The sequence below is a fragment of the Zingiber officinale genome, chromosome 8B (genome assembly GCF_018446385.1).
Source record: "Zingiber officinale cultivar Zhangliang chromosome 8B, Zo_v1.1, whole genome shotgun sequence".
NCBI lineage: Eukaryota > Viridiplantae > Streptophyta > Magnoliopsida > Zingiberales > Zingiberaceae > Zingiber > Zingiber officinale.
In genome coordinates, this window is record NC_056001.1 from 4,359,538 (window position 1) to 4,381,237 (window position 21,700).

The 21,700-nt window shown below is 35.8% G+C and overlaps 3 protein-coding genes across 5 annotated transcripts; 1 reads left to right on the plus strand and 2 right to left on the minus strand.

Moving 5' to 3' along the window:
- Positions 1 to 5,857: 5,857 nt before the first annotated feature.
- On the plus strand, positions 5,858 to 6,852 carry LOC122014374 (non-symbiotic hemoglobin 2-like). 2 transcript variants are annotated; one of them, XM_042570592.1, is made up of 4 exons: positions 5,858 to 6,050; positions 6,145 to 6,259; positions 6,380 to 6,496; positions 6,575 to 6,787. In XM_042570592.1, exons 1-4 carry the CDS (start codon positions 5,935 to 5,937, stop codon positions 6,656 to 6,658), a joined length of 432 nt encoding a protein of 143 aa, XP_042426526.1. In that variant the 5' UTR covers positions 5,858 to 5,934; the 3' UTR covers positions 6,659 to 6,787. The 2 variants fall into 2 exon arrangements, with proteins under 2 accessions (XP_042426526.1, XP_042426525.1); XM_042570591.1 differs by having other exon boundaries at positions 5,862 to 6,050; positions 6,567 to 6,852.
- A 325-nt stretch (positions 6,853 to 7,177) lies between these two features.
- Positions 7,178 to 7,848, minus strand: LOC122014373. Its single transcript, XM_042570589.1, has one exon. The coding sequence runs from the start codon at positions 7,723 to 7,725 to the stop codon at positions 7,237 to 7,239; it is 489 nt and encodes a 162-aa protein (XP_042426523.1). The 5' UTR covers positions 7,726 to 7,848; the 3' UTR covers positions 7,178 to 7,236.
- A 263-nt stretch (positions 7,849 to 8,111) lies between these two features.
- Positions 8,112 to 21,426, minus strand: LOC122017835 (nuclear pore complex protein NUP1-like). 2 transcript variants are annotated; one of them, XR_006121470.1, is made up of 12 exons: positions 21,039 to 21,426; positions 19,386 to 19,432; positions 18,445 to 18,593; positions 18,080 to 18,335; positions 16,524 to 16,832; positions 16,265 to 16,387; positions 16,064 to 16,126; positions 12,386 to 13,066; positions 11,869 to 12,296; positions 9,161 to 10,725; positions 8,598 to 8,681; positions 8,112 to 8,463 (listed from the first exon to the last, which is right to left on the minus strand). XR_006121470.1 is itself a non-coding variant. In XM_042575541.1 (10 exons), the coding sequence occupies exons 1-10, from the start codon at positions 21,289 to 21,291 to the stop codon at positions 9,189 to 9,191; spliced, it is 3,846 nt and encodes a 1,281-aa protein (XP_042431475.1). In that variant the 5' UTR covers positions 21,292 to 21,426; the 3' UTR covers positions 9,014 to 9,188. The 2 variants fall into 2 exon arrangements, 1 of the variants encoding a protein (XP_042431475.1); XM_042575541.1 differs by lacking the exons at positions 8,112 to 8,463; positions 8,598 to 8,681 and having other exon boundaries at positions 9,014 to 10,725.
- Positions 21,427 to 21,700: the final 274 nt, after the last annotated feature.

Sequence of the window (21,700 nt, forward strand, 5' to 3'; positions counted from 1 at the left end):
TTTGATAAGTGACTCCTAAATTCTCCCAAGAGGTACTTGCCACTACGATCTTACCATAGTGACATTTACTTTAACATTTCTCCGCATCAGCCTTGTACTCTTTGAACTAATCAAAATACTTAGTCTTGCGGTACATTAAGTAAATTTATTTATATCTTGAATAGTTGTCTATAAAATAGACTAAATATTCAATACTACCTCTTGTTTGGATAGTCATAGGATCACACAAATCAGAATGAACCGATTTCAACATATCTTTGACTCCATACCCCTTGGACTTAAAAGCTTCTTGGTTATTTTCCTTCCAAGTAAGACTCGCAGGTTGGAAAGATTTCCACTACCAATGAACCCAAAAGTTCATCAGCTACCAATGAATCCTACTTAAGTATAACCAAGCTTTAGGTGCCAAAGATATAATTGGTTCATTTCCGAAGGTTGCTTTCTCTTAAAATTAGAAGATGTGTTACTAATTTCCATTTGTTGCATCGTGAGAGTTATTGGATTATAAATTGTCAACCATCATACCAGAATAGATAACTTCCCTATTTTTCTTGATAACAACTTTGTTATCAAAATAGACACAATATCTATAATAGTTTAGAAACTGAAATCAGGTTCTTTCTAAACTTGGTATGTAAAGACAATTACTTAAAATCCATATTTTATTCTTATCAAAGGATAAACATCTCCCACTGCAACAGCTACCACTTTTACAGTAGTGTCCATGTGGACGGTGATTTACCTTTCATTTAGTTGTCGGGTTTCCTGGAACCCTGCAATGAATTGCAGACATGATTAATGGCATCTTGTATCTACACTCCAGGTTCTGGTAGATAACACCACTAGGCATGTTTCAACTAATGAATTAAAATACACCTAAATTGTTCTTAGTTCTAAGAAGACAATCTACCTTAATGTCCAAGTCCTATTTCCAATCATTACAATTGGGACTACTAAGTCTTTTCTATAGTATGACTACTAGGGATTGACAAACATCCTAAGAATCTCAAAAATATTTGGTCAAGATCAACTCCTTAAAATCTCCATGAATTTTGTGTATACAAAATCGAAGAGGAGATTTTATTCATTAATTTTATTATCTCGTCAACTTTACTTTATAACGAATAAAATTAATAGTTGATCTGTCTTTGATCAAATATTTGGTCAAAACTCTTTGAATTTAAAATAACATTGATTCCTCAAACAATATTATTTAAATTTACCAACACCTCAAACACCGTGAATTTTGCATGCCACGTTAGTGTGGGCGTATACAAATTCATCATTTGTAAGAGGAGGGTTTTACCCATTGACTATCTTGTCAATATAACTTTTTGACAAATAAAATTACCTCAAACACCATGAATCTTGTATGCCACGTTAGTGTGGACGTATACAAATTCAAACATTTGTAAGAGGGGTTTATTAATTTTATTATATTGTCAATCTAGTTTTATGACAAATCAATAGTTGATTTCCTTTTGGTCACACAAGTGATAGTAGTGACTCCGTTGGGGAGGATACTATTAAATGTGTCTAAGTGTATACCATTACTTGACACTAAGTCCATTAATAAGATTATGCCCCTTCCGTTGGGGAAGATCACACGCTCTTAATTAACTTCCTATAGTCATCCAAAAATGGAAGTCTGTTCTAGTGATCCACAAACAAGCTCATCCGTTATGGAGGAAGGCACTCAGAGCCAACGCGCAAGCTTGTTTGCATCACTTACAAACCAGTAATGGAGACCATGAGATTTACTTAAAAATCTCTCTCCCACTTAGTTATTTATAAATGAGGAATTTTAACTATGCTAGCCTACTAAATATGCATACTAACAAGCCCACACAACACAGCATAAAAAGCAATAAATAGAAAAACTAATTTTCAACTATTATGGCTTTTATCTATTGCTGTCCTCCGTGTGTCACCAACCCTAGCTGCTGCCATCTTTGGCCACTGCCACCGGGTCTAGTTGTCGCATCCATCTTGCTCCTTGTTCCGCTGCGCCTCTGGTCCTTAAAAGGTTCCACGCCTTGCAAGACTCGATCCGCGACATAAATAGAATTTTACATTTTTCGATCCTATATTCCTCGAAGAAATGTACATGTATCTAGATCAAAAAATAAAATCCTAATAAAACTAAATACAGCTCCTGCTGTATTTTATAATACAATCATGCACACACAATAAAATGCCCTTGACATGTCCAAGGGTCCAATCACACACATAATAACTATAAGCCATAATAGTTGGATCCTGCATCCACAAAGTTAGCACATCCTACTATTAATCTGCCTAAATTATGTATGACATGTGCATAATTAAACTAATACCAAATACACAGAGGCAATACCCTAGCTCTGATACCAATTGTTGGTTGCTACTCGGAAAACCTAGAGGTTCCACTGTACAAAAATTTTGTACAAAGGTCTGAACCTTTTCCTAGCTACCATGTGTTCTTTTAAATTAAATTTTGGATCGCCTGCGGAACTTAACAAGTTTGATCCAAAACTTAATCTATTTGTTCTTTAAGGTTTAGACTTGGATCTCCTGCGAAACTTAACACGTTTGATCCAAATCACCTAAGTTATTAATTCCATTAAATATTAATTTCCATAATTGGTTCCCAGTACTGACGTGGCGAGGCACATGGCCTTCTTGGATATGGGAACAACCACCACCGACTAGACAAAACCTTTTATGGAAAGCTAATATTTAATTTCCTAAAATAACTTTAGGTCAACCAAAAAGAACAATCAAATCACAAGGAAAAGAAAAATAAAAGAACACAACTTCGAAAAACATATTCGAAATACTAGAATCGTAAGCCTCTTGTATTTGGTATTATTTCCATAAATAACTAGCATGATGCGGAAAGGAAAAATTACTAGTTATACCTTTTAAAAAGACCTCTTGATCTTCTACCGTATTCCTCTTCTAACCTCGGACGTTGTGTGGGCAACGATCTTCCGAGATGAGAACCACCAAGCACCTTCTTCTTCCTTGCAAGTTTTGGCCACCACAATTCTCCAAGAGAAGTAGAGGTCCGGCCACCACCACCAAGCTCCAAGGGATGCAAGAAACAAAACCACCTTTCTCTCCTTCTTCTCCTAGCCACCATCAAGAGCTCCAAGAGAGGTTACCGCCGGCCATAAGAAGAAGAGAAGAGGAAGAAGCTAGGGCCGGCCACCAAGGAGGAAAAGAGAGGAGAAGAATAATAGAGTTGATCACCCGTGAAGGCACCTCTACCCCCTCTTTTATAATCCTTGGTCTTGACAAATAAGGAAATTTTAATAAAAAATTCCTTAATTCTTTTGTCATAAAAAAGAAAAATTATTTTAATTAAAAAACAATTTTCTTCTTTTAATAATAATGGCCGGCCACTTCTAATTCCCCAAAACAAGGAAAATTTAATTCACACAAGAATTAAAACTTCCTAATTTGTTTCTAGAAATTTATAAAAATTTCTTCAATAATTTTTATCCCTTCATGATTAGTTAATAAAAAAGAAATTTTATAAATTAAAATTCTTCTTCTAAACATGTGGATAATTTCCAAAAGGAAAGTTATCTCTAAAAATTAAAATCTCTTTTCAATCTACAAATAAGGAAAGATATCAAATCTTTTCTTAATCTTTTGTAGAAACTAATAAAAGAGAATATTTAATTTTTAAACTTCTCTTTTAAATTATTATCATGGTCAAAAAGGAAAGTTTTTCTTAAAAATAAAATCTCCTTTCAATCTACAAATAAGGAAAGATTTCAAATCTTTTCTTAATCTTTTGTAGAAAGCTTTAAAAGGAAAGATTTAATTTTTAAACTCTCTTTTAAAACTATGATATCCACATAAGAAATAATTTTAATAAAAAATCCTTTTTAATATGATGTGGCCGGCCACCTAAACTTGGGCTCCAAGCTATTGGCCGGCCACCTTAAGGCCAACCTTTAGGCTTGGCCGGCCCTAAGCTTGAGCTTTAAGCTTAGCTTGGCCGACCCCTATTGGTTGGGTAAGAAGGTGGGCATGTGGTGGGTATAAATCTCTATATACAAGAGGCTACGATAGGGACCGAGAGGAGGAATTGGTTTTAGTCTCCCGATGAAATTAAGCTTCCCGTGTTCGCCCCGAACACACAACTTAATTCCATCAATAATAATTCATTCCACTAAAGAACTATTATTGAACTACCGCACCAATCCCAAATTACATTTTGGGCTCCTTCTTATTATGAGTGTGTTAGTCTCCCTGTGTTTAAGATAACAAATGTCCACTAATTAAGTAAGTTACTGACAACTCACTTAATTAATATCTAGCTCCAAGAGTAGTACCACTCAACTTCATCGTCATGTCGGACTAAGTCCACCTGCAGGGTTTAACATGACAATCCTTATGAGCTCCTCTTGGGGACATTCTCAACTTAGATCACTAGGACACAGTTTCCTTCTATAATCAACAACACACACTATAAGTGATATCATTTCCCAACTTATCGGGCTTATTGATTCATCGAACTAAATCTCACCCATTGATAAATTAAAGAAATAAATATCAAATATATGTGCTTGTTATTATATTAGGATTAAGAGCATACACTTCCATAATAACCGAGGTCTTTGTTTCTTTATAAAGTCAGTATAAAAGAAACGACCTCTAATGGTCCTACTCAATACACTCTAAGTGTACTAGTGTAATTATATAGTTAAGATAAACTAATACCTAATTACACTACGACCTTCCAATGGTTTGTTCCTTTCCATTAATATGGTCGTGAGCTACTGTTTATAATTTATAAGGTACTGATAACATGATCCTCTGTGCGTGACACCACACACCATGTTATCTACAATATAAATTAATTGAACAACTATATTTATCATAAATGTAAACATTTGACCAATGTGATTCTTATTTCTAGATAAATGTTTATACCAAAAGCTAGGCTTTTAGTATACACTCTAACAACCTATGCACAGATACTTACACCACCTACATACTGATGTGATTGATGAATACAGTATAAGCATGATGATATGACAAATTGACTTATTGCAAGACAATGTCTCATCAATGTGGAGATTGTGAGGATATTATAAAAAGGGGTCCTTCTCCATTGGCAGAGGTACATGTACATACATATTGACACATCTTCTACCACTTATTGTGTCCTTTGCGCCACCAACAGTTTTTTTATTTGATCGTCGGAATAGCTATGTCAGGGACCTATATCTCGCTTGCTTACTGACGATTTCTCTCTTTCTCATGAATTCTCGGAGCCCACCCCTCTATGTGCCATGTCACCAATGGTCCATCCGGATCGCTTCCAAATGGGATCATATCGAATTAAACAAGTCAGGTAACTGCACCACGCCAGTTAACCATACTGATTCGAGCTTGGGTCTTCCTCTGTCTCGATCAAGAGATTGCTCGTGTCGTCTATTTTTGGTGGTTGTCTATTCTAGACTTACATATATTCAAATTTGACTTGATTACTGAACGACCTAACTAAACTCAAAAATAGTCAAATTAATGAAAGCAATTCATTACGGTCAAACCTGAGCAATATAAAAATTAATCTTTCCTGCTGACCTCGTCTATTCTCCACGTCGAAGGGACAGAGACAGAGACAGTGGCGAGAACAGATCCTGAAGCAGCCATCTTCGCCCACAGTTTCATTCAAATCCGAAGCAAAGCACGCAGTATTAATTCTTCCTACCTCCTGTTTTCTTCCAATTCTACGATTTCTTTTAGCTAGCAAGTGAAGCACGATACCTCTTTGGCTCTTCCCCTTCCTCAAAGGTCAACACCGTTAGCTGCATGCCTATCTACGTTATCTATATATATATATATATACACTCCTTCCTTTAGTCGACAATTAATTCGATCAAACACAAGCAAGCAGAGCAGAGGACTCGAAATACAGAGAGACGTATACACATGGATCATTCCGATGGCGTCGTTACGTTCACGGAAGAGCAGGAAGCTCTTGTAGTGAAATCATGGAAAGAAATGAAGAAGGACGCAGCAAATTTGGGGCTCAAGTTCTTCCTGAGGTAGTGTATATATATATATATATAAGCTAACAAATTCTGTTTGTGGTTCGGTTTTGCACAATATAATCAATTAATTTTCTGGTCGACGACTCAGAATTTTTGAGATAGCACCTTCAGCGAGCGGTCTCTTCTCCTTCTTGCGTGACTCCGACGTTCCAATGGAGAAGAATCCCAAGCTCAAGGCTCACGCAATGTCCGTCTTCGTCATGGTAAGTAATTCCTGGTGAGATACATATCAGTTCATCTTAAACTAATGCCTGCTGGCAGAATTAATTAACACGAACTGGATTATATTCTGTTGTTGATATATAAAAATAAAATTGTATTAGACTTGCGAATCAGCGGCGCAGCTCCGGAAATCCGGCAAGGTGACGGTGAGGGAGACGACTCTGAAGAAGCTCGGCGCCACTCACTTCAAGTACGGCGTAGTCAACGAACACTTTGAGGTAATAATTAATTAAATAAGAATATCTTGCAGATCTAAACCCAAGCTTAGCTTATTTTAATAAATTACAGGTGACCAGGTTTGCTCTTTTGGAGACAATAAAGGATGGAGTTGGAGAGATGTGGTGCCCAGAAATGAAGGAGGCATGGACCGAGGCTTATAACCAGCTCGTGGCAGCCATCAAGCAGGAGATGAAGCCTGTCTAGAAGATTTATATATGTTAATCACTATGAAGCAACCAACAGTTAATAATAAATATTACAAAGTATCGATCGATCGATCATCACTATAAGGCAACGAATAATAATACCATGCATGTTATTGCTTCGATTAATTGTTTTATCTTTGTTCGCTGCTCCATTGAATCAAAACAAAAATAAATAAATTCCTTGTATTTACCCAGAGCTAAGAATTAATAGATTGATTAAGGACAAATTTAATTTGTCCATTATGTGAGTTTATACTGGAATCGATCCCAAATGGGAACAAAGATGCCGGACCTTCGTTCTTCTTACTTAACATTCGTTATGCTTCTCCGGTTCTTGGCTGTGCCGTCGACCTTAGCATTGACCGAAATTGTCTTTATTACAAATAAAAGAGAATTATCAAAATTGATCGGATGATCAAATCAAATCAAATTAATATTTAAATTATTTTAATAATTCTATTATAATTATTAGAATAATTTTTAAAATTATATTATTTATTAATTGATCAATTGACCCGTACTTTTTGAATATATCAATCAACAGTAAATCTTATTATTTTAATATTATTTTTTTGCTCTCTCCCTATTCTTCTTTTTACAGTCTTCTCAAACATGCCCGCCGGCGGCACCTTCCCCACGAGAGCGGTGTTGGCCTTCACCGCGAGCGCGGCCATCTCCTCTGCGTGGAGCGGCCGACGGAGCATGGAGACAGGGAGCACGAAGTAGAGCTTCCCGGGCCGCAGCTCGTTGACGGCGGGCGCGTGGCCGTCGATCACCATATCGTCAGCGTCGCACACGAAGTAGGCCGTCGGGTGCATCGACTGCAGTACATGGGACGCCTTCACCGGCTGTGCGAACTCTTGCAGCTCGCCGTCCTGCAGCACCAACTTCACCGTCGCCGGCGCCGGCGCCTCCATGTCGGCGACAGCATCGAAGGAGTGGCAAATCCCCATGCGACGCAGATGCTGCAGGGGTGTCAGTGAACCATTCACCTGACGATCGAAGCTTCTGAGACGCCCCATATTTATATGCAAATCCAGAGAGGGAAAAGGATAGTTCAATTCTATTGCTTAATTCTGATTCAAGAAAATTAATCCAAAATAGTAGTGGAGAAGGAGCGAGATACGTCGCCCTGACTATATAGATCTTTGTCCTTTTCGCACCATCGATGTAGATTAGATTACTTCAGCTGAAAATTGAACACGCTGTTCGTGCCATCAAATCACACAGCTAGACTGAATCAAATCCAAATAGCTAACACACAACATGCACAAAAAACGTTTTGGTGCTAATATCTTCTTTTTAAAAATAATTATAATAATGGATAAGATGAAACTAGCAAAGTTAAATTTATTATTAAAGTTCTTATAACTATGTATAACGTTGATGCACACAAGTTACTCTCCTATCTATCATTCAGCCTGACTCTTGGACTAGCTAGGTCGGGCCCTGTCTGATTTACACCACTACCTAATATTATGCAAATCAGGGACATGGTGCTAGTGGCTTGTCTAATCGTCGACAAATCAATGAATGATCGAGTTATCTCCAATGTTTTTGAAAAGCAAATTAACTAATATACGTAGTACGAGTGGCCTTGCTTTGCATGTGATGGAGTTGGCCCTTTTGGTGAAAAAGTGAATGGCAATGGAACATTACAACTTCTCCTTGCACACTCTGTGAGCTGTTCGATGCAAGGAAGGTTCTCGGGCTTGCAAAAGTGGGTGGTGGGATCGTCGTTTTTTTCTGCAAGGCTGCAGCTGAATGAGTTGGAAGAATAATATCAATACGAGTTGAGCTTGGAATAGGAATGCTGCAGTGTTTATTATAGTCGACCATCACTCGAACTGAATTGATTGCAACAATACGGTACTAAAGCATTTTATACACTGACCTTTGATCGAGTCAATCCTACTCGTGTCTCTTTTGATAATTCCAGTGGCCCGCGATTTCATCTTCTGCTAATGATTATGAAAATCTGCATGGGAGAAGGATTAAAATCACAAGGCAACATTAGCATAAAAAGATTGACGGTAAATCTGGCCAGTCAGAAAATGAATTTATTAATTAAAAAATAAATACTTAATTTAATTAAGTATTATTATTAAAAATTAATTAAGATTTAAATATTTTCGTGTAAGAAAATCGCTCAGCTGTAATACGAGATTACATTGTATAAAAACTAAGAATCCGGCAATCGTATGACGAATTCAAGCATACAAAAAGCTTATCCATCTGGCCAAACTAAAGCAAGAGTTACGAGGGGTAGAAGGAAACTTAGAAAACCATAAATGCTCAACGGATGCAATCTTTAGTACACCAAAATCTCATTGAGACTGAATTGTCTACATTCCAGCGGTCTGGCGCTTTAACAATCTTACCTCGTGCCTCTTAGACCATTGCCGTCAAATGTGAAAACTAAGAAAATAAATAAGCAAGTTAGTGCAAAAACAGCACCTTACTTATCACCTTCTTTCAAAACCTTCTACTTTTTTCGATGCTCATCTCTTCTGACTTTCACAAATTTTCGGTCAGACTTATCTCCACCTCCAGTTCCCTGAGAAAAGCTACTTCCAGCGCTGAAATCTAAATTTGGAGCTGGTTGGAATGGAGACGGGGGAGGAACAATATCATTTTGCTGGCTGCCAAATTGAAAGGGTTGTCCACCAGGAGCAGCTGGAGAACCAAAAATAAAATTTGGTGGTGAAGGTATATTGGTTTGTTGCCCAAATCTCCCCAATGAAGTAGACGGCTGGATTGGATCATCAGCCATGCTATCCTCGACACTCATCTTATCATTTCCAGGTGAAGAATTCAAAGCAGCTAATTGATTTGGTGTTCCAAACACAGGCTGTGCAACAGAGGCAGATAGGGATGATGTGCTTCCAGTTGAACCAAATGAAAATGCTGGCATCGAAGATGCTGCAAATGAAAACGGAAGACTCTCTGAAGGAGATGATGTGATTAAAACACCTGTAGCTGGTGAAGATGATATAGAACCAAAAGTAGGGATAGAGACTGATGATTTGGATGCCTGGGAATTTGAGCCAAATGATGCAGCGTTTGCACTAAAATTGGTTGAGCAAGTAACACGTGGCAGAATGGGAACACCACTTGATCCAAAAGGTGCAGTTGAGGAAAGGAAATTGCTGCTGCAAGTACTTTGAGATGAAGCATTAGCAGTAGAAAGGGAAAAACCAGAATTTGATGCAATTGTATCAGAACTGCCAGCGTCTGAAGATTTTCCAGTAACAAAAGGAAACACACTGCTTGAACCAAAAGGTGCAGTTGACAAAGGTGCAGTTGACGCTAGGGATCTGCCACTTCCAACACCTTCAGATGAAAGGGTAAAACTGGAAAGGGAAGAAAAGCCAGAATTTGAACCAAAACTTAAAGTTGTCATAAATGTAGTAGAACTGCCGGAGTTTGAAGATGATCCAGTAAAAGTAGGCAATGCGAGACCAGAACTTGCATCAAGAGGCTTTGTGAGAGCACTTGAGAAGCCAAATAAAGAAGCAGAAGAAGCAGATTCCTGAATGGCACCACCAGATGTGCTCGACAAAGGATTTGACACAACAGAACTAGTCTCTACAGGCTGACTAGCAAAACTAAATCCAGCTGAAACGGCACAAGAAATACTCTGCGAACTGTTAGAAAAAAGTGAGCTAGCACCATTTGGCTGCAATGATGCACCAAATCTTAGAAGTCCATTCGAAGAAGTTGAAGCACACAGAGGAGAAGAGCTACTTCTCATGTTTGTAAATACTGAGAAAGGGACTGAAGAAGCACTAACAGTACTTGACAATGCAATAGAGGTACTTGGAGTGGCAAAGTTGCTTGAAGTGAAAACGGACGGCTTCATATACTCATTTGTCAAAGCAGTGTCGTCAGTTAGTTTGGAAGTTGAAGAAACACCAGAGCTAGTTAAGCTCAAGATAGGTGTAGCATCTCCCAATGAATTAACTGTTTTGACAACTTTATCAAAATCTGAGCTTGAAGATATGCTTTTTCTGTTTTCATCACTGTAATACAGACCAAACGCATAAAATAAAAAATTTATAAAATGTGTGCAAAAGAATACAAGAGAGGAAAATATGTAATGCTGTTATGTATGAGATTCTGATAAACTAAAACTGATTCAATATGGTCAGTTGCATCTTCTTGCGATTTCTATGATGTCTATAATTTGTCAAAAATATAAAATTAATCAAAAACTATAAAGAATAAAAAATCCAATAATTTACCCTAAATATAGTTTAATGAAAAACTATAAGGAACTAAAAACTTCCTATAATTTGCCCGAGCTTAATCAAAGACTATCATGAACTAAAAACAAAATATAAATAACTTGTTTGGATACAAATGAATGTTTAAACTGAGAATACATTGATGCTCCAGTAAAAATAATACAAATAGCCAAGCATCTCTAGGAATTGCAAAATAAATTCCAGGAACATCTACATAACAAAACGCTTCAATTAGGGCCTATTTCAGCATGCCCAAATGATTAGTTACCCGTAATTTCTTTTATATATATATATATAAAAACATAAGAAACCAATATGATGAAACTTTCCAGCCATCTTAGTAACTATTTGAATTTAATATGCTTAAAAATTTTGATGCATCAGAAAACTCACATAATAATACAGAAGCGCTCAATCAGCAAAAGGCTCTTAAAGGAACTCTAGATGAAGAGAAAAATTTAAGCAAAGCATGAGGTTGAATTTTAGAGTGAGGCTTGGACAACATAAGGTAAAAAATTATAAACAACAGCTTAGAATAAATTGAGAAAAACAAGAATAAAGGACAACTCTAACATGTATTTCCAAAATATCTAAGTTGATTAATAATAACTTAGGTTATTGAAACACTATTTTAATTGATATCATGCCTTTGATAGAACACTTAGAAATCCACAACATCCTGGGAGACCATGATGAATTATTTAATATTTTTCTATCCTTGGATTATACTGCATCAAATGATCCAAACGAATTTAGGAATGAAAGTAATACAAGTTATTACAAACCAAAGAAAGTGAACAACTCCCTATCAACAACGATAATACTTGATGGCAGAATGAAAAAAAAAAAAGAGAATGATGTAGCAATTTGCCAAATTATGCTCAAGAGATGGAAATAAATTTTCACTTCTTATCTAACCTTGCAAGAAATTGTGGGTCATTAGAACCAACAACTGCTGAAGGAGATCCAGATGAATATGCCACTAAGCCAACTTTTGTTGTAGGAGATGAAACTTCCTCTCTTAGAGCAGGTTGCACAGGAGGCATGGCTGAAGTAGGAATTGCTGAAAGTACTGATGAAGAATTAGGTGAAGGTGATGCCAGAAAATGGACTCCATTTATGTTACCATTGCAAGACACATTAGGGGCATTCAAGATATTTGTATCCAAGATTGTTGTAGATACAGGAACACTAGTAGAGGAATATTTTTTAGCAACCCCCCAACCAGTTTCTGCAATTTGTGTAGTCTTGATGTCTGACAATAGTTCAGATTTACCTTTTGCAATCAGAGTTAAACCGGAAGAATTCTTTACAGAATCATCTCTATCATCCAACTCATCTAAGCCCTTAAATAAAAATAAAAAAAACATTACAAATTAACTCATCATCCAAAGTCAGTTCACTCCAAGACAAATTATGTAAAACAGTTGCATACCTCAGGAATGCTCATCCGGAAGGAAGGTTTTCTTTTAGCAGACATAGTAGCAGCTTCTGAAACAGTAAAATTTATAGCTGATACACTAGGTTTGACCTCTATAACAGCTCTTTCAAACTTCATGGTATCAGATGCTGGAGACGCATTTTCAGCAGCCTCATATTGCTTCTCATAAAAAGGATTTCTTTGATGATGACTGTGATTGGAAGGTTCGAAACTACCACTTCCTTGCACATTCACAAACTTAGTGCTTTCAATTTTCTCCATGCTTTTCAGGGCCTGACTACTCAGTGCGTCATGAGTTAGCATAAGAGGTGATTCATCCATATCAGTTTTCAAATTAGATGGTTTCACTTTGGGGGAAGGAGCTAATTTATCAAGTTGCTCCAGTATTTTCCTAGCCATTTCACTGGATTGAAGAGGAATTGGAACAAAGGGAGACACACGACTTTCTACATTCTGCGGTTCTTTGTCATTCTTCTTTTCCTCACTCCAATGCAGAAGTTTTTGGCCGGAAGGTACAGAAGATGCATCTGCATAAGTTGAGGAAGAAGGGAACTGCAGCGTTGATGAGAATGAGCTTCTTGGTGGAGACATTATATTAGACTTGTGACGAGTCCTACGAATGGGACCGACAGATCCAATTCCATCATTCAAAACTGAGCTCCCTCGTTTCAGCATCTTTTACATAATACCACAAATTAGCATATATATTAATTCAGAAAGCTCAGCTAGCAAATTAATAAAAGATGCCAAAGAAATAAATGGTATATTCAAGGAAAGGAATAAAAATCATAACACAGCTAATAGAGTAACAAATTTAATATTAGCTTTTGATGGCCAATCAGCAACTCAACAAAGTTAATCATCAAGGCTCGTCCTTTGGTTTAAATTATTTAACATAAGTCGTAAAATTCTTAACAAGGACCACTGAAATTCATATTGCGTTTTCCACTGATTTCTTTTAGGCATTTTAATATGACAAATTTTGTCAAACTGGTAAAGCTCAGAGGAAAGAAGTATAAAATGTTTGCATATACACATTTACATAAACGAGGGACAGCTATGGATATAATAGATAAACTGAAGAACAACAGAAACATGAATTTTGAAGAGGACAAATTTATCATCATACTCATTTGGCAGTGCCACATAGCCAACACATGTTATTCTCCCAACTAAAATTCTTTCGAAAACTGATTCATTTGGCATATACATAGGCAAGGCTTCATTGTTTTTCCTTTGCATGTCATGTGCATCACCATTATGCAACTGGACCAGGTGTCTCATTCAGTTGGATATTGCATTGGTTATGAAACATATGCAAGCACATATCATTTTACTCTCCAATTGGTTCATATCAAACTAATTAATTGGCCACGAACCAGTATAATATTTATAAACCTATTAACTAGAGGCTATAGTCTCATGCTTGTGAAATAGCAACCAATAACAGAAACCCCAAGAAAACTAGCTCTCAATCACCTCTATTTTTTGCTTCTTCCAGAGACTCGATAGTAAAAGACATGTCAATTGAACGGAAAATCATATTAGAAAAATAACTTGTCAGCCTATATTGTGCCTCTTTTCAATTCTTTCCACCTTTCACACCAAATCATCTATGTCCTGTTGATTAGTGGCCGCTTCCTTTGACCAGCCCTAGTATCTTTCAATTCAAATCATCTAGTGCATGTTGATTATTGACTGCTTTCTTTGACCAGCCTTGTACAATGATGTCTCTTAGGGGGTGTTTGGTTGGTGGATTTAGGAATGAAGGAATGGAATGAAAGTAAAAGATAATGTTTGGATTGTGGGTTTGGAAATGATTTCCAGATTTATGGGAATCAGTCAAACCCATATAACTAGGTGGGTTTCATTCCCATTCCACCTTACTATCAAACTCATACCCATAGTCATTCCAATCATTTAACCAAACACCACCTTACTCTCCTCCCATTTTCCTCTCTCCTTCCTCTCGAAGTTGCTTTTTTCCTCTATATGTTCACCAATCATTTTTTCTCTATGGTTTTGAAGTTATTTAAATAGAAATACCAGTTACACTAATAAGTATAAATTTTGACTTTAGTGCGCTTGGTAATTCATATTATCCAACAAACAGTATTATGTTTCCAACCTAAAGATATTAATTAAGTTCTTAAAAATTATGTAAATTACCTTTAACAAACATAACTGATACTCAAAATCTAGTAAAAGTACTTAATATGATACCAGAAATGAAACAACATGCACTACTAGTGTTTGTAATGTCAAGTCGTGCCGCCCGAAACCGCTTGTATTTTCTGTTCCGGTGCGGGAGCGAAACCGGCACCGCACGCGAATAAATTTCACGTGTATCATCCGTGCATCACCATGATAGAATCGTGTGCGATCAATGTGCGGCGTTGAAAGCGTCCCGGGATGCCTTCGGCACCGCCGAAAGTATCGCAGGACGCCTCTGGCGCCGCGAGAAGCATCGCAAACGTTTTTAGCGCCACCTCGCAGAGCTGGCGCATAATGTCCTTCTAGTTACCGAAAAAAAATTTAATTAATTCAAACAATTCCCAACTGAGGTATGATATTTCGAACAGCCTTTCATAAACCCTAATTAAATTATCACAATAAAATATATTAAAAATAAATTAAAAATTAAAAAAAATAATAAAATTTATTAATTGATATTATGAAAACTCATTTTTACTATTTTAAATTTTATTTAAAAATTCTAAAATATTCTAATAAATCATATTTATATTCTGATATTTTTTTATTATTTTGTATTTTTTTACTTTTTAATCGATACTCTGATATTTTTTTATTATTTCAAATATATATTATTTAAATTAATAATTAATTAAATGAATATTGAAAAAATAATTAATTTATATAATTATAATGTATCATACATTATTTTTTTTAAAGAAAACTATATTTAATTATTTTTTTTAACAATATTAAGTTGTTCAATAATTGAGAACTTATATAAAATCAATATACAACTTATCTTTAAATTATATACAATAAATATATTTATCTAATAATTACTATTCATAAATAAAAAAATACCGAAATTATATCGGCACAGCATGATACGATACTGAAACCGTATCGTTCCGGTCTGAGACTAAAACTTGGACACGAGTCGAGATTTTAAACCTTGTGCGCTGCATGTATTATGAACTGAACCACATTAAACCTATACACTACCAAAATCACAAATGTTTCACAGATTGCTTGACCATTTAGATTTTAATCATTTATCTATTTTCTTTGCCAATTTGATTATTGGTATTCATTCTTTTTCCATGTGAAAATATTAAAAAAAGAACTGGTTAACTTGTAAAGCTGTTAAACTACTGGTGTAGTTTGCTGTAAGATCAATACAAAGTTATAGGTATTCTAGGATAGCATGTTCGAGAGTTTAAACCCTTCAATATTTACCATCTTACATTTTTTACATATGCAAGGGCATAATAAAGTCACAACAAATATAAATATAATAGCAAAAAGCCCACACAATATCTCTATGCACGCACATGCAGAAATCCAAGATACAAGCACCCAAATGCTCACGCACATGCACATACATAGAGGATAAGAAAATTTATATATATCATGTCTCTACAAGGGGTTTCTTTCACTTGTTTATGCTTGTAAACCTACACATACAATGATTCATACCTGCCGACCAGAACGTGCAATATCAATATTTGCCAAAGGACCACCACAACCATCCACACCACTCTGAAACAACAGTAAGTAATTCGTAATTTTATCATACTGAATGACTAGAATACTCCATGAAGCACAAAAGGAAAATAGTGTCCAAAATTACAGAACTGGCTTCAGTTTTATTAATAAATAGCTTTTGTCGAGACTTACCCTTGAGTTAGCTACTAAATGGGGATTAAAATATGGAGAACGAGCCATTTTATATATTGCTGATCTCCCATGAAGTTTCAGGCGTGTGTGGTTGTGAGATGTAATCTCCAGAGGATTAGAGACCTGGATTGACATAAAGGGACCACCATAAAAGATATGTCATTCTATAGGGAAAAAAATATTCAAATCTTCAGTGAAACAAATGAATATCTACAATTTATGTGTGAATAGTTGTATTGTTATGTGTTTCTGCACCTACTTCTCTACTAGCCACAGGATGAGGCTTAAAGTATGGAGAATGAGACATTTTATTGACTGCTGATCTGAGGTTTGAATCCGTAAAACTGTATGGTGGGGCCTCAAGGGACTGCAAAACTTGGACTGCGGGTCTTAATGCCAATGACTTATCAAATGATTGCTTGGCATATGATGAACCACTAGGAAAAGTTTTAGCCAACAAGAAATCTTGGGTTTGCATGCTTAGAGATGTTGGAGATAATTTAGAAGGCCTCAAATTCATGTAACCTTTAGCAATTTCGATTGGCGATGCAACTTCTTCCTTGGAAACCTGAGAAAAAGTAAATTGACTTTCAAACAAATAAATAAAATTGATAGTGTGTCATGTTTTAAGTATCAAATTAAAAGAACAACCACATAAATGTCTTTCATATTTTATGAGTATTAAAATGTTAAAAAATATTCATATTGATAACTAGAGTATGTTTTACTTGCAAAACAATTGACCAAGTTAGCACTGGAGACAACAAGCTACTATATAAGAGAGTTTATGATTTTAAGCAAATTGGTTTAGTTTAAATGAACCAAATAAACTTTTTTAACCACAGAAACAGATTGCATAAGCTATGTGCGATTGTTATGCAGTCTCCTTCAGAATCCTCCTCAATAGCTGCTTATGTGGCTCAAATGGAAACGGGGCTTTTAGAAGGTGGGAAGGAAAAAAAAACAGCCTATACCAACTCACCAAGAAAGGAGATTAAGACTATGTTACCTACAAGGTAGGGGAAATAGCTACAAAAAGAAGTGAGCAAGAGAAAATATATTAAAGCTAAGAATGGAAATGTCATCAGTTTGTGTTTCCTTGGAGAGAAGGAAAGTTCAAAAATTCTCATTCTCACGATTGTTTTGAAGGGAAAGAAAGAGGGGGAATTTAAATTTCTAAAATCAATTTGTCAAAAACATATTAAAAGACAAAAAAAATCAAGAAATTAGGATTTTAGGAAGCCAATCTAAGTTTTTGGGGGGAAAGATTTACCTTGCCTCTTTTCCCTCCATTTACGTGGCAGAAATGGAGGGAAAGGGCAACTGTGTAAATCTTTCCACAGCTGGCTTTTTTCCACATTTGTCTCCCCCATAGGAAACCTAACATAAAGGAAACCTTTGCTGGCCGGTTACAAAGTTAAATACATGCATAAAAGCTAACATACAGGTGGGAATAAAAAATTTTCAGAGGTAGAAGCTGCCTTCAATTTGACTTTCAGAAATATATTTTGAATTAGAAAAGAAAATATGCATACAGGAATAAGTGTCAAAGAAGCAGGTGCCTGTATTAAGAATGCTTAAGAAGCTTGATATTCATGAAGGTAGACATATATTTTTAGCAAAAATCCTGCACATCCATCGAATCTATGTAGAAGAATTCTGCTTAATCCTGTACCTCTATGCGTATGAAACATAATGCAAGCTGTATGCAAAAGCTAACACAATAGTATAGCAGGCGATAGCTTCAATATTTTAAATGACCATTTGCAGAGAGAACAAAATATTCCCAGGAATAGAAGAGTAAAAAATACTTACAGCTAATAAGACAGCTTGAGTTGCATCGTTTCCATGCAAACTACGGGCACTTCCTGCTTCTGCTGTAGCAATAGCTTTATTCTTTTTCTCAGCACTTAATGTTGGTTGAACTGTTGGATCAATAACGCACAGATTCTGGTTATCTATTTTATCAGGGGCGTTTCTCATTTCTTTATCCTCAATAATAGTCATTTCTGGTGTACTTGGTTCTGTGACTCTAAGACATAATATTTGAGTGATGCGATCAAACTCACTCCTGCCAAATCATTGATACAGTACAAGCATAGTCAAAGAAACCAACAGCAAGATGATATATATCCGAAAAAAATAAGATATGATCAATGAAACAAATCTGAAATACCTACCTTGTATATGTTTTCTTAGTCAGTAGCTGATAAAATTCTCCATCAATACAAGAAGAATGAGTTCCATCCTGAGCACAGCCAGCATTAAGACAGCTAACAGCATTCTTTTCGTGGCTGGGAAATAGTTCTTGTTTTGCAGGTAATGAATTCTGGAAGTAGAAATGTAAAGAAAAAAAAACATGAAAAATGATAATAATAATAACAGGTCAAAAGATCCCCTGTTGAACATATCGACAAAGAACAAGCACAGCAGTAACAACATAAAATCACCCAAAAAGAAGTATATGGCTACATATGCCATATTTGATAACAGCAACTCATGCACTCAAATGAGAGGTTCTACAAATTGCACAGTGCAAGAGCAGATATCCAAATAATATCCATCAAACAAGAACAATAAGATAAATTTCATTAATTATGCCAATCAACAATTGAAATTCCTTATAACCTAAACCATCATCTTTCATTATTTTCTCCATTGTATATATCACAGTCAATGCAAACATAATTGGTTGATTCATCTCAAGTGTACCGGGATATATCTGACTTGATTATTTTCCCTGATTTCTTAAAATGCCTACAGATGATAAAAATTTATCACAAGTGGATAATTATGTCATGCATAAGAAACCAGGATATCCTACTCAATGCTTGTGTGTTTCCACTATGCAACTGCCGATTTAGAAATTTAGGAATATTCTATGAAAAACTGAAATTAATTAACATTGCATGTCAACTTTCTTTGGTAAAATAGTAAAATACCCAAGGCCTTATGTTGGAAAGACAAGATATGAAAGTGAGTTGGTTGTTACCAATTTAAGGGTAGATCAAAGAAAAGCTTATGTTTGTCAATAGATGAGTACAAAAGAAATTCTCATAAAGATGTTGGTTCTTATACATAAAGAGAATTGAAATTGAACTATCAAAATGTGTGTTCTTACAGTGCGGCAGTATTCAAGGACTTCTTCCTTAGATCCCTGCTTTTTCTCTGTTAAAAAAAATGTGTGTTACAATGTAGTTACTGGAAAAAGAGCATTAAATGCACATTACAGATATGAAAGGCATTGATCATTTAAAATTCAGACAGAATGAGTTAGATTATTCCAGACCCACCATTCATGCAAAGTACCATAAGGCATTGGATACCTTGACTTAGAAAACACAGCAAATAAACATAGAAAATACAGAAACTAAACAGACTTCTGTACCTAAGTTTAGGTCTTTTGCAAAAAGACATTCTATAGTGATGAAAGAGCAAGAAGAAAAATTGGAAAGATTTGTTTGTGTTTCTGAATAAAATAGCACAATTCACAATCCTCATTTTGAAAAATCGTCAATTGAAACCAATAGGAACGTCATCCATGAATAGACATTTCCATTTGATAACACTGCATGATACATCATTTCCAGATGTTAGTTTGGATTACATACCTCAACTAGTTGTCTAGTTTCCTTAACATTACTATGACTAAATGCTGCATATACTGGAAATAGAAGGAGCAATAATAAGAATAAAAAAATCAGATCTCTATCAGACTTAAATGTTGCAGCACACAGATACCAAAGGCTCAGATTGACACTGTAATATTTGGATGAAAATTTAAGATAAAATCCAACAATGTTAATCAGTGAAGGATTAGTTTTGAAGACCTAGATTTTTTTTAGTTAAAATATGATAAAATGCAAATAAGAGACAACAGGTGGACCAGATGATAAGTAATTAGAGGTAAAGGATGAAGCCAACCTATTCTAAAATTAAAAAAAAAAACATTAAGCAATGTCAAAATTGATGCAGACAAGGCAATCCTCTTAACAGCACGACCTTTGGAGAGAAATCATTTCAAGGTATAGATAGCCTGATACCAGTTACAGTGAGTTTTCTTTCCAAATTAGGCCATGATTTAGAGAAGCCAACCCATTACCACATTACACATAATGACATAAGAGATATTTGAAGTCTACACAATTTGTAATAACACAAAAAATGTGATAAATAACAACTGAACAAGCTATGCTAAACATTTTCAAGTCAACAAGTTGTATTAATACAATTAAATATTCAATACTCATTGACTCTACGTTTATCCTTCCTGTGAACTCAACTCTAGTGCCAAATGTAGAACTGTTCATACTCAGATGAATTTTTTAGTAAGGATGTGAACTTACCAGGTACAACTTCTCAAGGATGTAAACAATGAACGTCAACATTCCTTATAAATGATTGTGTATAGAAATCATGAAGTCTAAAACTTCTTTTTTTTTTGTTTTTTTGGGTTTTTTTTTTCTTTTGACATTGAGATAGCATCGCCTTGTTTCTGCATATTAGCAGTAGATAAGATTTTTTTAGAAGAAAACAACTGAAGGATCAGGCTCAGTCTGAGGGGAAAATGTTCCTTCAAAAATTCACGGTCTATATAGGAAAAAAAAAAGTGACCAAAGATAACAGTTTGTTCAACTAAAGTAAATTTACATGATATGTGGCGACTAATACGAATAACGAAGGCACTAAAAAAAACCCAAAAGCAATAACTCCAATGTAAGGGTTCGGAACCGAGGAAAATAACAATAATTAGGGAGCCAAAGATGGACCTAACCTGGTGGGGTAGACGGGGGAGCCTCCAGCCGCTTCTGGAAGACGGAGGGGAAGAGGAGCGAGGCGCTCCAGGCAATGGCCCGGGAAGCGGGGTCCAAGAGCTTAGACAGCCAACCGTTGTCACGTTCCGCCGCTTGTTGGTCACGGACGGGCCTCGCGAGCGGAAGGGGGCGGTCGTAGGGCGTTGTGCGGCGGAAGTAGTGCCTCCGGATCTTGCCACCGATCGCTCCGCTGCCACCCTTGTACTCCGCCATGGGTAGGGCAGTGAGACCACAGCAGAAACGAAGCACGGAGAAAACGGGAGGCAAAATAGGGAAGGATGCGGCGGGGGAGAGGCGGCAATGCGAGGAGGGAAGAGGAAAACAATTAAGAAGGCCGACTGAAGCCAGGGTTGCGGGGGCACTCGGCGGCCTTTTTTTTTTTTGTATTATTCATGATTTTATTTTTAAAATATTATATTATTCAGAATCGTCTGAATTATTTTTAAAAGTACGTTAAAAAAACTAACGGTAATTTTTCCCTCTGACAATTAATATTATTATCGTTTTCAAATAACTCATTTTAATTCACTGTTAAACAATAATATATATTTTTTAAATAATGCATTTTGTAGCGAAAAATTCATATCATACATCATATTAAAAATTTCGATATAAAAAATTT